Genomic DNA, 14,275 nt, shown 5'->3' on the forward strand with positions numbered 1-14,275 from the left:
ATGGCTACTCTGAAAAAATTCTGTGTTTCCTCCCATAGTTCCATTTTCAGCACCAGTTCTGTTTGCTGCTGAATACAAACTTGTAGTTTGTGGATCTTTTGGTGTGTATGGATATTTGTAGGTGTATGTGTATGTTGGTATAAGCATTTCAAGACATCCTAACAATTGTCATGTGTCTTCAGTGACGTGTAACTACGGAAACGGCGGTTGCCAGCACACTTGTGATGATACTGACCATGGCCCAGTGTGTGGCTGTCACCAAAAATATGCTCTGCACTCTGACAGCAAGACCTGCATTGGTGAGTCACACACACACACACACACACACACACAGACACACACACACACAGAAAACATGTACTCATTCTCCGTAACTGAATATATTTTGAATATATATTAATATTATTTCTTTGCATTTGTGTCAGTATAGCTCTGAATGGTGTGGGGCCGGTAAAGGAAAATTTGAATAAGCCAACACAAGAGACCACTTCTACTCTCTGAAGCCCTGGCCTCATGATGCTTATACAGACAGACGGAAAGAGAGGGAAAGAGAAAAAAACAGGAACATTTAATATTTAACTCCGCAGTATGCTCCATTAGTGCTCCTTTTAATTGGAGACAGCTCTCTTATTGGCAGTTTCCTTCATGGGTGGACTGTCCAGTGGAAAAGAGAATTTTTTCTGGCCTTAGATTATGAATTAAATTGATTACATCCAATTTAGTTGCAAGTTACATGCACAAATACAGTAAATGAGGAAGCTCAGATGTCATGTTGGCCTGGGCTGGGAAGGTGGAGAGTGTGTGTGTATGTGTGTGGGATGGGGGAAATGCAAGATTTTTGGGTGGTGTTTGGTAAGGGAAGATGGGGCAATGGAAAGTTGGTCATTAAAAGCTCCACCAGTTTCAAAAGTACATTTATCTTCACAACGGCAGAAACGCCAACAATTCAAGCAGCAGTGATCTGCCACGTTTGCCAAAAGGGAAAAGGTTTACGCTCCGAGCGGGCGTGGCCATATCCAAGAAGTCCAAATCTATGAAATGGAGAGGAAATTTTTTCTTTGTCCTTTTTTGGATTTGTTGAAGACTAATGACCTGCTTCAGGTAAGCTGAGTTTTATGCTTTTTTTTCCCTTGGTGCCGCATTTTGCTTTGGGCTCGACCGTTTCTTTTTTTTTTTTCCTTTTTTTTTTTTCTCCTCTTCTTTTGCTGGACTTCAGTTACTTTTTCGTAGAGAAGAAAAAAACCTCTCCAGAACCTTGCTAATGGAGCGGAGCATCTTTTTGCGGAGAAGGCGCAGCGTTAGTTGCTCCCTTGCGTCTCAGCTGTCTCTGGAACAAGGCTTTCTGAATGTCAAATTGCACAATCAGCCACGGCCCATTGGCAGGTCCCAAACCTCTTTCTGTGCATGTGTGAGTTTTTACGCCCCGAGTTTAGCATTGAAAGTCACCATTTATCATTACTCTAGAGTGTGCGTAAGCAGAAAATGTTCCAGACGGTGTACGTGTGTGTGTTTGTGTGTGTGTTTGTGTGTGTGTGTGTGTGTGTGTGTGTGTGTTTGTGTTTAAAGTATCTGGAGTTACCAGCAGACATGGTTGAATATGGGGATGTATGATGTTGTCTGGCGGCTTTGGACTGTGGCTTGCTGGCAGTTCTGTTTGAGTGGATCTCATGGATATGTGACTTTGTGTGCTGCCCACGGGTGTTCTTTTGGACCCGGTCAGTTTGTCATGGATGACCATCAGTCACACAGTGCTAGGATTGTAGCCTGTGTGCATTCACAGACAGGAAACACATTATGAAAGCCTCGTGACACCTTGGTGTTACATATCCTCTCCATATTGTCATGCCAAACCAGCATCACAACCTGGTTATGTGACCTGCATTCCAGACTTTTCCTTGGACAAGGCTCAAGATGAATTTCTTATTCTTTTTCTTAAATGTGATTTGTAATATTTCTTGTTTTTTCCTAATACCATCACAGTTCTACATGTATCTCCACACAGGTGCTGTTATTGTTGTTGTTTATTAATTGTATTTAATGTACTACTGTTTACTTACCTTTCTTTGTACACACACACAAAAGCAAACAGACATACCTACACACAGACCTACACACACACACACACACACACACACACACACACACACACACACACACACACACAAACCTTTTATCATGAAACACAGTGGAATAATGAAGTTGTAAATGAAAGTGTGTGTGAGTGTGTGTGTATGTGTGTGTGTGTGTGCGTGTGTGTGTGTGTGTGTGTGTGAGTGTTTTGTCACTCCTGCTGATTGCTGAATACTGATGAAGTTTCTCAGTGGGGTAATCCCTCGACCCTTTCCTCATGTTCTAATAGCCTCATGTCCCACAGACAGTCACTGTAGTGAAAACACTCTTTCCTTCCAGCATCCACGGAGCTTACAACCACCGGCACCAGAAGAGGAGCATTAAGACCAAACCCCCCTGCCTTTCTCTCTTTCTTCCTCTTTCCCTCTCAGTCTCTCTCAGACCCCCTCTGTGGTCTACGTGCGTGTGCTGTGTGAGTCTGGTCTCTCCCTGTGTGTAGTGCTTTTTTAGGTTCCCCCTTTTTGATCCTGTGTGTAGTACTTCTCTAGGTCTCCCTTTTTGCACCTGTTTTGTAGCGTCCTTGTGCTTCCTCCTCTCTCTCTCCTGCCTCTCTGGTGAAAGTTACTGATTGCCTGTCTTGTCTGCAGTTTAAAAGGGTGATTCAGAATGAAAAAATATATATGTAGAAACAGACTGTGAAATCAAGGGGAATATCTATGGAAAAGAATCAGAGACTGAACTCAATTAGAGTGTCTCAATTGCAGCCTGATCCAAAGTAGTGCCCCAAAAAATGAAAGGAAAAAAAAAAGAACTTTGACTTTACTCCATCCTCCAAACTACCTGACCAATCAAACAAAGAGCTTCACCCCTCTTGACCTCTCTGAAACCAGCCAGCCAATGGCCCCGCCCTCAAACTTCCACAACAAGCATGAACCCAACTCTGTCATACTACAACCGCCACAAAACCGGCCTCACCCCCCCCTCACCCCCACTCGTTTGACACCCTCTGTCCATGTAGAGTTTTGGAACTTGGCTCCCTCTCTTTCTTCATGCCAGATGCATGTACTCTATTTGTCTTTCTCTCTCTCTTTCTCTCTCTCTCTCTCTCTCTCTCTATCACTTTTGCTCTCTTTCTCTCAGTCTTTCTTTCTCACTTTTTATCTAATTGGCTTGTGTGTCTGCTCCCTCTGTTTCTAACACACAAGCGCTCATCTGCCTGCATGAATATTTGTATTTGTATTTCACTCTTTTCTTTTGTTTTCTTTTGATTTGGTATTTCCTCCTTACTTAAATGGCTAGACCTTAATTGTAACCCCTGTTCTTTATGGTAGTGCATTGGTTACTTTATTCATACTAGTGGTAGTGGATTAATGATTTACTTTGTCCTCTGTTTTGATTTCTGTTTTTTGTGCCCACTTAAACCTTTGATTGGCGGTGTCCTTCCAAATGGGCCATTTTTTCTTGCTGTGTCCCTTAGTTCTATTGGGCCAGCATAGAATTCTCACAATCCCCCTCTCTCCTCTTAGTGCACACACTCCTTTTTCGCTCTCTCTCTCTGGCTCTCTCTCTTTCTTTAACACACACACACACACACACACACACAAACACACACACAGATCTATACATTCTCTCACACTCCTTCACACTCTTTGTCATCCTTTGATTAGTGGAAGCTCGGTAGAGTATAGAATCCTCCATACATTTAGGAGCTTTAGCCTGTCTGCTAACAAGCAGTACAGGACTAGGAGATGAAGAGGCTTTTTGTGGCCCCTCATTCTGAGACACTGAGCATCAAAGCTTCGTCTGCTCTATTATGTTGAATTGCCCTGAGTAGTGAAATGAGTCCACTTCCTTGCATTGCATTCCCAGCGTTTAATGATCTCTTCTGCCCCCTTTACCTCTCTCTCCACAATTGGCACATCTAGGCCCATAAACCCCACCCCCTTCTGATTCTAACACCAGTGCTGTGCTGGACATCTGCATGCTGAGTTAACCCCCCCCGCCCCCCGCCCCCTGATCTGTATTGACCTAGCTTAAGTATCTCCCCTCCTATAACTCTCTTGCTCAGGAACAGAGTTTCCTGCATTGACTTGACTGTCAAAGCCAGTTGTGATGTGTTCCATAGACAAACAGGCAACCAGCGCTGCCCCAGACTCTACCATACACTTCTCCTCCTCGCATGCCTCCCCTCCCATCTCTCCCCAACTCCCTCTTTCTTTCATTTCATCTTTTACCCATTCTTCTGACATCCCCTTGTTCTTTTAGCCCTCTGTCACTCTGATTCCTCTGTTTCTCTGCCTTTCTCTCCACTCTTCATTCTTCAGTCACGCAGGTTGTTGTAGACGTGTGCCCATCCTTCCCTTTCTATCTCTCTCTATTTCTCCTCTTCTCCTCTGCTCTGTCACTGCAGTAAGTGTGCGGCCATTTGATATGGAAGACAGGAACTACAACGGCAACAGCAACAAATGTCAATGCCAGCATCCCCTCCCAACCCCTTCCCCAAAATCTTAAAAAAGAATTTATTTCTCATTTAAACTTCCTGTATGTCCTCCCCACTATAGTATAGTAACATAGTAATGAGACTGCTCATGCTATATTTTGGGGGATTTTTAATTTTTTTTTTTTAACTTATTTTTCTTTTTAATTAACACTCTAACAGGGATATTTTGCGCTTCTTCACGGCTTCTTGCTTCTTGGCTTTGGTTTGTGCTCAAACGCCAAGAGGGTCGGGCAGTCTGTGTCCAGACGTCTGTAACCAGTCTGTCTGCTCCAGGCGTCTGTGATTGGGCGTCCTTGATCGAGCATCTGTGACGGGGCGCTTATGACCAGGTGTCTGTGTTATGGCTTCTGTGATTGGACATCTGCGATCAGACACCTGTGATCGAGCATCGGTTTTATTCATTTACCTATTTATTTAGTTTTTTAACCTTCTCTTGGCATCTGTGATCAGGTGTCTGTCGTTTAGTCTGTCTGTGACTGGGTGTCTGTGACCAGATGTCTGTGATCAGATGTCTGTGACAGCAGTCTAGGAGAGCAGTCTGTTTGTTCCAGACGTCTGTGAGGGGGCGCTTGAGACCGGGCGGTCAGTAGCAGGGCTGTCTGTGTGGGCGGTGGACATTGGGCTTCTCATTAACCTACTGCTCCCTGTTTGTCCCCTGTCACTTGTGTTTTAGAGAAAGATGAGGCTGCAATTGAGAGCTCTGAGTTCAATACCACGTCAGTAGCTGATGTGGACAAGCGGGTGAAACGGCGTCTACTTATGGGTAACTCTTTTCTTCCTCTTTCTATGTGTTGCCATGGCGCTTGTGCTTATTTTCCTTTTGCCCCTTTTCTTCTCCCTGTCCTTTTTTTATTTGTTTACTTTACAAAGGTTATTTTTCTCCCCACCCCTTGAAGTCACCTGTTGGTATTGTTATGTCTCATGAAACGAGAGAGTACGAGAAAAAAAGAAGGTTCCTCACTTTTCCATGCCTGTTCTCAACCTTCCTCTGATCCCTGGATGAGGACTGTGCAGTAGGTTTTGAGAACTAACCATTGGCTATTGGCAGCACCAAAGATACCATGGATTAAAATCTATAACCATTTGGTTGTAGAGTGAGAATTAACAGAGAAGGCCACAAGATTATGTTCCATGATGGGGTTTTTTTTCAGTCATTCTATAAGAAGCATTTAATAATATTTGGTGGACTCATTTATCCTGTATGCAAAAAACAAACAAACAAACAAAAAAAACAGGACAAAGCATTAAAAGGGGTTAAAATTCTTGCCCATTTGAAAATTCTGTTTTTTGGAAAAAAACAGAACAAAAAACAACTGGATTTATCTGCTCTTCCATGGACTCTCAGGATACTGAAGGTACTGGTGTACAGTTTGGGCAAAAAGCCAACCAACATTTTCAGTGCCTACCTCTGTCCATGATGCTCCAGTGTGAGTGGTGGGAAGTGGGGTGGCGGGTTTGGCAGATTTAGTCCACAGTGTCATTGGTGTTAGCCTGATATAGCCATCTTTGGCCATGACAGATACTACCATTTAATAACGTTCGCCTTCAACTGTATCCCCCATAGTCCTGGTGTCTGATAACTAACTCTGAGATCCTGTCACCTCTCCCCACACCGTCCAGACCCCAAGGTGTCCAGAGCTTGTCTCCACAGAAATAGCTAACCGGGGCAAGGCCACATCCAATGCTAATAAACAAAGGATCTTAGTTACTATATTACAACCCATCAGAATTGTCTCCATAAATTCAAATAGATTACATTGAGTTCAGATGAGGATTTAGGTCTGCCTTGATTTCACTCAGTGATGTAATGGCGGCGGGGGGGGGGGGGAGCTCTGTTGGGCTCCTAAAGCCGGCTGAAGGATCAGATTTACGGTGAGAAACACTGCTGTTAGGAGCAGTGTTATCTTAATTGGGCCCAGACTGCCGCCACTGTAAAACCCTACTGAGTGAAAATAGATACACAAGACACACAAGACCTCAGGGTTTTTATGCATGGGGAACCAGAGGGAAGGGGGGTGGGGGGGGGGGGGCAACTTTAAACTCGTTCTTTAACACGTTCACACACATTCAAGCAGACACATGCAGGTTAATGGGATTTTGTACTGCACTGGATGAATGCCATGGTCAAGATGTTTGCTTAGCAAGGGGCTGGACTATGAGTTAACAAGCACATGATCAAGTGAAAGAAACCATCCAAAGATGAATGGATGGATGGATGAATGAATGGTTGGATGAATGGATGTTGAGTTCTTTTCTAGCATCTCTCCCTTTCATTCTGTATGGTTCCTTGAGTCACAAAATAAAATGATTAATTTTTCATCACAGCAAATCTGCACCAACCACAGTTTGTCTGAGGAAAGCAAATCCAATAAATTCAGATCTTAAAAATACATTCCAGTTTTGGCCAAGGATGGTCCTGCTGGAAATGGTTATGATACAGCTTGTGAGTTACTCATAGGAACCTCTTTTATCATGTCTTTCTTTCTCTCCACCTAATCGTACTTTTCCTAATGATATAGCTTTTTTCCCTTTAGGAGAGATCTGGACAGACTAATGACTGATATCACCCACACTAAACTCACTAACACTCTTTACTGACCATGGAACTGTGCTTCCTTATCTTGCCCTTTAGTTTCATTTGTAGTTCATCTTTACATTCCTTAATTCATCACCTTTTTATTTTCAATATTTAAAACATACAATGAAAAGGAAGATTTGTTTGCCAAGTGCATTTACTAGGTATTAAAAAAAATTAGAGTTCCTAATTTCTTGTGACATTGCAAGGTGACAGTAATAATTCTGTTCTTTTGTTAGGACAAATAGGAGAATATGTGTTCACAGATACACATGTGTGTGTTGGGCTGTCTGAGCATGCATACATCTTTTGTTTGCTTGAATTTGTGCCTGTTTGATTTTGCAAAGTCATCATTTGCGATGGGCAATGAAATTAATTCTTCAATGCAGTTTCTGACTGCAATATTGAAGTGCTAATGATCAACATTGTTCTAGAACTGAAGCAAGCCATTTCATTTTAAAATTGTTCCATCCTTATCTTTATCCCAGTCCTAATGCAACAGTAGAGCTGCTACAAAGCAATTAGCTACGATCTTAACTTGTTTAGGTTCCAGTGGTTAACATGTAATACTTGCACGACTCTGTTGCAAAACTAGGCTGAAGATCACAGCAAAATTTCCAGTCTGCCCTGAAGAATCACAACATTTATGGAGCCTATGAACTGTTCAGTTGTGCTGGAAAATTTGTGGCGTATTTATTGCCTAAACAGTGGCCTACACTATATGATTTACTGCTCTGGGATTTAAGAATTGGTTGAATACCAAGAGGAATCCATGCTCAGGCCATTTAATTTAGCTTAGTTTCAACTAAAGCCAACACATTTCTTTGAGCTACATTTACAGACCTTTAACTTCACTGAGGACTCATGTATCATTAATATAAATTGGAAACTGTTGTTTTCTATTTCATTAGGGGAGATGTGATACTTTACTTTATGAGATTGACCAGTCAGGTCTTTGCAAGGACTGAATGCTCCACTGAAATGGTAGAGTCTTTTGGCCCAAAAGTAGTTTGTAAATCAATCTAACTGTGTCCTCCCTAGCATCAAGTCAGTGTCCACACTAGTTCATGTATACTCTGAAGCACGCTAAATTACCAGATTTTATCAATATTTTGAAGCGTATCATAAAATGGATGTGGTATTCATATAAATTCTGTAAATCAGTGCTCACCATTAATATTTCAGTTAAATATCTCATTTTGATTACACATCTAAAAAAACAAAAACAAAAAATGACAAAAAAACCCCCATTGTATTTCGCTTCATTTATGTGGGCATCCTGACTTAGGAGGGTAGCTGTAACATCATTCTTGTAGAATAGTACAAAATTTCCTCTGCTCATATTAATTCCTCTTTTTTCCCCCGTCAGCAGCAACCGAAGCCTCTTTTTTGGTGGATACTATCATTCACTGTAAACTGTAATAATAGTGAATAATTTGAAGTTTGGTATCTTAGGATCTCAGGGTTTAGCTGTGACTTAAGGACTCTCCTTGCATACAGAAGAATGTCCATGTTTTCAGTTGGTCAGATATCCATGTAAATCCTAAACACCTAAGGCTCTGTGTCTACATACCAGGTCTGGTGACAGTGTGCTCTGGAGCAAGATTTCACACCTCCTGCATCTGTCCATTCTCACCTTTCCTTCCATGTTTTCTCTCTGATGGACTACTGCTGTTTGCTCTCTCTTTTGAAGACAAAAAACCCTAAAAAATGTGACATGCCATGAATGACCATCTCAACCTTGCAGTCCCGATGAAACCAAACTATCTGACTGTATTTTGATCAAATTAACTTTATTTTGATAAAATACAGTTAATTTAAAAAAGAAAAGAAGTTGGTAGAAAAGTGTTGTATAGTTTCTGCTTTATCATTAATATAACCAGTGTCACTTGTTACTAATTCAGTCAAACATAATGAATAAATATTTGATGTAATTTTTCCATGGTATATATCTTTACTCATAAATATATTTGTGATTAGAACTGGAAAAGCATATTTGCATCAACAGAGATTTCCATAGGGATTCTATTTAAATCTCTCCACTCATCAAGATGAAAACTATAGGGGAAACCCTGAGTGTAGAATATGATTCTCATGGAGCTCTTTTACTTTTTAATTGCCTTGATACCTCAGCTGACACTGTAGTAGCAGTACAAGCTTCTAACTACTGCTGAGTTTGAAGCTTGTTCTCAGAGAAAGGTGCAGTTGGAAAGGTGCAGTTGGAGGAGAAAGGTGCAGTTGGAAGAGGTTGTGAAGGCATGACCAAACCTTACAGGGAGATGGAAGGTTGTAGTGGGAAAGTTTGTGCTATGCTCCATCTTCATCCATGATCTTGGCGAATTATTATTACGTGACGCAGACTGGGTCACAGCATACACTTAATTCTGCTCTTAGTTTTTGTAGTCTCAGACAAAATCTCAATGATCCCTTTTACACCAGTCCTACCATAGCTGACACTACTTTAATGTAGATCCCACAAAATATCCTTATCAAAGCTACTTGAGTGATTTGTTGTGGGGTTTTTTTTGTTGTTGTTTTTTTTTGACAATCTGATGCTTACATTTAATTTGACTTGTCAGGTTTTGTAAAGATTTGCTCTTTGGACTGTTTTTTACAGAAATATGGCAAGACATTTCGGTATGTTGCGGAGGAGCTGCTCTGTGTGTGTGTGTGTGTGTGTGTAATGGACTGTGCTTTTCTGCTGGGCAAGATCCTGCCACAGTCATATGTTAGATTTGACACTCAGCATTCTCTCCTCTGTCTGCCCTGCAGTCACAGCTGTAGCCAACAGCATGAAGATGTGACCAATAGGCTACTGACAAATTAAAATAGAAACTCAGTGTCAAGGAAAAGAAAAACTCCTACTGAGAGCAGGTATGGAAGGGAAATGTAGGAGAGACACACTGAGGGTGAGAATACAAAGAGGTGTTTAGTAGCCACTAAACTGTCAGGGAATTTAAGGTATTTCATTTAAATAAACATCCTGATGGAGGCCACATGTAGAGTCACTGCGTAGAGTGATGGCTGATGCGTTTACCCCGGGTACTGGGGCTCAAATAAACCTCACACACCTCTGGCCAGCTGCTGCTCTGCTCAGCTTGGACTCCTTGAGTTGCTGGGTAGCTCAGTTTCTTGAGGCTTGTTTAAGTGTGTGTGTGTGTGTGTGTGTGTGTGTGTGTGTGTGTGTGTGTGTGAGCGTGTGTCATGACTTTGAGGCTTGTGAAGATACAAGTGAAGTACAATATGATGGTTTGCACTTCAGCTGTGTCTCGTTAGTAATGACTGTAGACATTTATATACTAGCATTGTCAGTATTTACCTTTATTTACATTGATATATGTCTCGTTGTCATAGCCTGATATTCTCATCAGTAATGCCTGTCTCATATTAACTGATACTGAATCTCTTTTATCTTTTTTATGTCTTTATTATCACTGGTACATCATTCAAATCTATTATTGTCACTGTTAGTCTACTATGTGAACTTGCAGTGAGGGTGTATGTGTATGTGTGTGTGTGTGTCTGAGTGCACACACACACGTTTCCCTTGAGTGAGACTTTTTATATGTTGTATATGTTTTTATATGTGTGTGCACTCAGACACACTTGTATATGTTTTTGTATGTGTGTGAGATGTTTGGTGAGGTTATGTGTGAGTGGGAAATGCATGGACTGGTGAAAGGTGTGCGGGGAATCTAGAGGAGGAGGATACCAGGGATGTAAGTATGTGTGTGTGTGTGTGTGTTGGTTTTTACTGGCACTTGGCCAATAGGACCATGTTCATACGCACATGAGAGCTGAGGAATCTTTGTCTGTCACCAGAGAGAAATGCTCACCAACCTTAACCACAATCACCACCGCCATTAAACACACCCATCCATCAGTCCAATAACTCTGCCTCCCCTGACACGCCTGGTTTTGTGGCTGGCTACGCCCACTGTCCATGTTTTTGGAGGCCTTTTAATGGGCGCACTCGCACGAGACAGAGACAGACAAGCAGAGAGAGAGAGAGAGAGAGAGAGAGAGAGAGAGATTGGGTTAGAGGTTTATTGGGTTAGAACTTTGCCTTTGTAAGACCTGTGTGTGTGTGTGTGTGTGTGTGTGTGTATACATGTTCTGTGTACAGTTATGGCCTCGAGCTGTAAAAAAAGTCCAGCTGTTAGACACTTAGTGTATGTGCTACAGGATTAGCCTCTAGCGTTAGCTGCTAATGACAGGATCCTCCCCACTGCAAATAAATCATTTACAGTCATTAACAGAGACCAACTCCAGTCACCCTTAGACAAACTATCTTGCTGAAGATGGAGCATCTATCCTCCTGTTCTCTCCTGCTCTCCTCCAAAACCAAATTCCTTCTGTTTTAGTCTCGGGATTTGTTGATTGACCTGTGTTCCCCAGCCCCTATCCGTGAAGGCTGTATTTCAGCATACAGCCATGGTGACTCAAAAGACAGTCTCTTCTGTCTTTCCTCCAGAGGCAAAATCTCTCATCTGGGCTTAGAATGCCCCTCAATACCACGGAGTAAATTCACTTTTTCTGGAAAAGTTTTGATCTGGAAATCTCTGAATGAGAAATTTGCTCTCTCTCTCTCTCTCTCTCTCTCTCTCTCTCTCTTTCACTATATCTGTGTATATTGCACTGTCATTCTTTCAACTGGTGCTTAGGGGTTATTTTGCATGTCATTTGTATTGTCGAATAGTTTAATGCTATGGACTTCCTAGTTTACTTTAAGAACTGCTATGAATAAGCAGACAGCATACAGTTAACTAACTATGAATGTCTGACAAGTAAAAACAAGCAGAAAGTGTTTGTTGGCACACATGTCAGTGATCCATTGGAAATGACAAGATACACTTTATTGTTCCCCATTCCTTTATGTAATAGCATTTTATAGAAGAATAAAAAATATTAGATTAAAACGCTTAAGGCTTGTAAAAAGAAACATTTAAATGGTAAGAGTACATCACTATACTACGCTGTTCTAGAGCCATCTAACTGTTGGTAGGAAAGTGTTGTTGAATCTTTCAGTAGTGCAGTTCAGAGGGATGAGTCTTTGGCTAAAACAGAGCCTTTGGGGCATTGTGGAAGTCCTTTTTCCAATATGCTTGGCACTACTCTGTGTAGAGGTTCCGGGAGGTGCTGAACAGCTGAGCCGACCGTGTGGGTTAGCTTGTTGGATCTCTTTATGTTTGCCAATGCCAGCATGTTCATGTGTTGCTTTCGGTGTCGTCATGCCAAAAACCTGATTGTTTCCTTGTCTCCATGTTGATAAAGTATGGACACAATTAAAAAAAATCCTCCATGATTCACTTAAGGAAGTGGACAAATGTTGAGATGAAAAATCATTCAGCCAATGAGAAAAAAAAATAAAAGATCATTAAAATTGTTGATACAAAGAGTCAGCCACCACTGTATGACAAATAAACTTTGCAACCTCAAGCAGCTGGCTTAAAGCAGGGCTCTCTCAAGCAGGTTTAAACATTCAGAGAACATGAGTACACTGAGTTTCATTAAAACATTATGTTTCAGAGAAACATGTGCTATGATGAAAGATTTCATGGAAAAAGTTTGCTTCAAAACTTGTTGCGGAAAAATATGAAAATTCGGAATATTTAGTGGCTGTGTATTAAAAATGCAACAAAAGCTTGTTTTATAAAGGAATAAAACAATGCTTTTGAGCTTTGATTCACCAGTGAGCTCGTGTGGTTGGTTCTCATTCTTGGCATGTCATGTTTTCTTGAAATTCTTACCATTGGTAAGACTTCTAATGTCTTCACACAAAAATCCCTTGATCTCCTCCGTTTCGTACCTTGCGCCAATATAATTTATGTTCAGAAATAATGCAACCAATTTAATCACTCTTAGAGATTAGCAAATCAAGCCTATATGATTATACTTTTGAAATTATATGTCCATACACCTATATAGGCATTTCAAATTGTATGTCAATGATCCTAATATGGCTGGTTTGAATGTACTTACCAATTCTGTCCTTAGAATACTGTCCTTATCAGACACATGTCAACTGAATATATGAAATATTTGAATTACTCAACACTATCCCCAATGCGTCTTTACCTGGTGTTGTTTTATTCAAAAGTTACTAAAATTCTGACAGAACTTATATAAATATCAGCCCATGATTTCTGTAGGTTCAACCTCTTCATTAAGAGAGCAAAGTCACAAGGAAAGGGAGCAGTGTAGAGGAATGTGACAGGAGAAATTATTTGCATAACTTCATACATTTATCAGACCAAGGTCAGCTCTTCATGTTACACTTTGGATAGTATGATTTCCTTGGAAACAGACCTGTAGTAATCAGTCTGAGCTCCAAGCCTATTGTGCCTCTCACACCTTACATAATTTATACATAACTGACACACTGCTGATACATCTAACAATGTGAACTACTGTATAAATATTGGTAGTTTCTTTACTCACCTTTACTTTTCTCCTCCTAAAGCACTTAACCCACCTTCACTCCTGCAGATACCGAAGCCTGTGAGACCTGACTAATGGACTGAATGCTCACATATGCTGCTATTAGTTAGTTTCCTTTTTTTTTGGATTTAACCATATGCTGCTCTCTCTCTCTCTCTCTCTCTCTCTCTCTCTCTCTCTCTCTCAGTCTCTGTATATTGTCATTTGAACTCCAAAGCAGTGAAGCGATTGGAGTATGGGGAGAGGGGGGGGGGGGGTGATCAGAGATTATCTTGTAATTCTCAGTTCACTGTTGGTTGTTTTTCCCTTTCACTGTAATTTATAAAAGGTTTAAATACATTTTCAAACATTTATAATTCTTAAAATGGTGTATTACATTAAATTCACTATTTCAGAGGATGAAATGACTACAGGAGGTAGTTATTTATTGAGTTACTGTCTCAATTTTCTTCAAATTCTTTTAATATTTCAAATTTATGTGAGAAGGCCTTGAACGTGTATACTTCAGTAGTTACACAGTTATTTTGGAAGATGCCCATGATTATTCATTACATACTACTTGCCATTTCTATAAAAAGGAACAAGTAGTATGTAAGTGTAATATAAAGCAATTTGATACCAGTAACTTGTCTTGTATATGAATGTACGTATTTCTGTGTGTTAACTGTCCTATGTGAAAAGTGGGTCCA

At 40.9% G+C, this 14,275-nt stretch overlaps 1 protein-coding gene across 2 annotated transcripts in view; it reads left to right on the forward strand.

The window, feature by feature from the left end:
• Positions 1 to 14,275, forward strand: part of scube1 (signal peptide, CUB domain, EGF-like 1) — a 64,539-nt gene that overhangs the window by 32,764 nt on the left and 17,500 nt on the right. The window contains exons 6-7 of one of the 2 annotated variants that reach the window (XM_030774104.1): positions 183 to 299; positions 5,244 to 5,333. In XM_030774104.1, the coding sequence (XP_030629964.1) occupies positions 183 to 299; positions 5,244 to 5,333 (207 nt within the window). The remainder of the gene's footprint in view (positions 1 to 182; positions 300 to 5,243; positions 5,334 to 14,275) is intronic. The other variant, XM_030774113.1, reaches the window with a different exon arrangement.

Source organism: Chanos chanos, chromosome 1 (genome assembly GCF_902362185.1).
Source record: "Chanos chanos chromosome 1, fChaCha1.1, whole genome shotgun sequence".
NCBI lineage: Eukaryota > Metazoa > Chordata > Actinopteri > Gonorynchiformes > Chanidae > Chanos > Chanos chanos.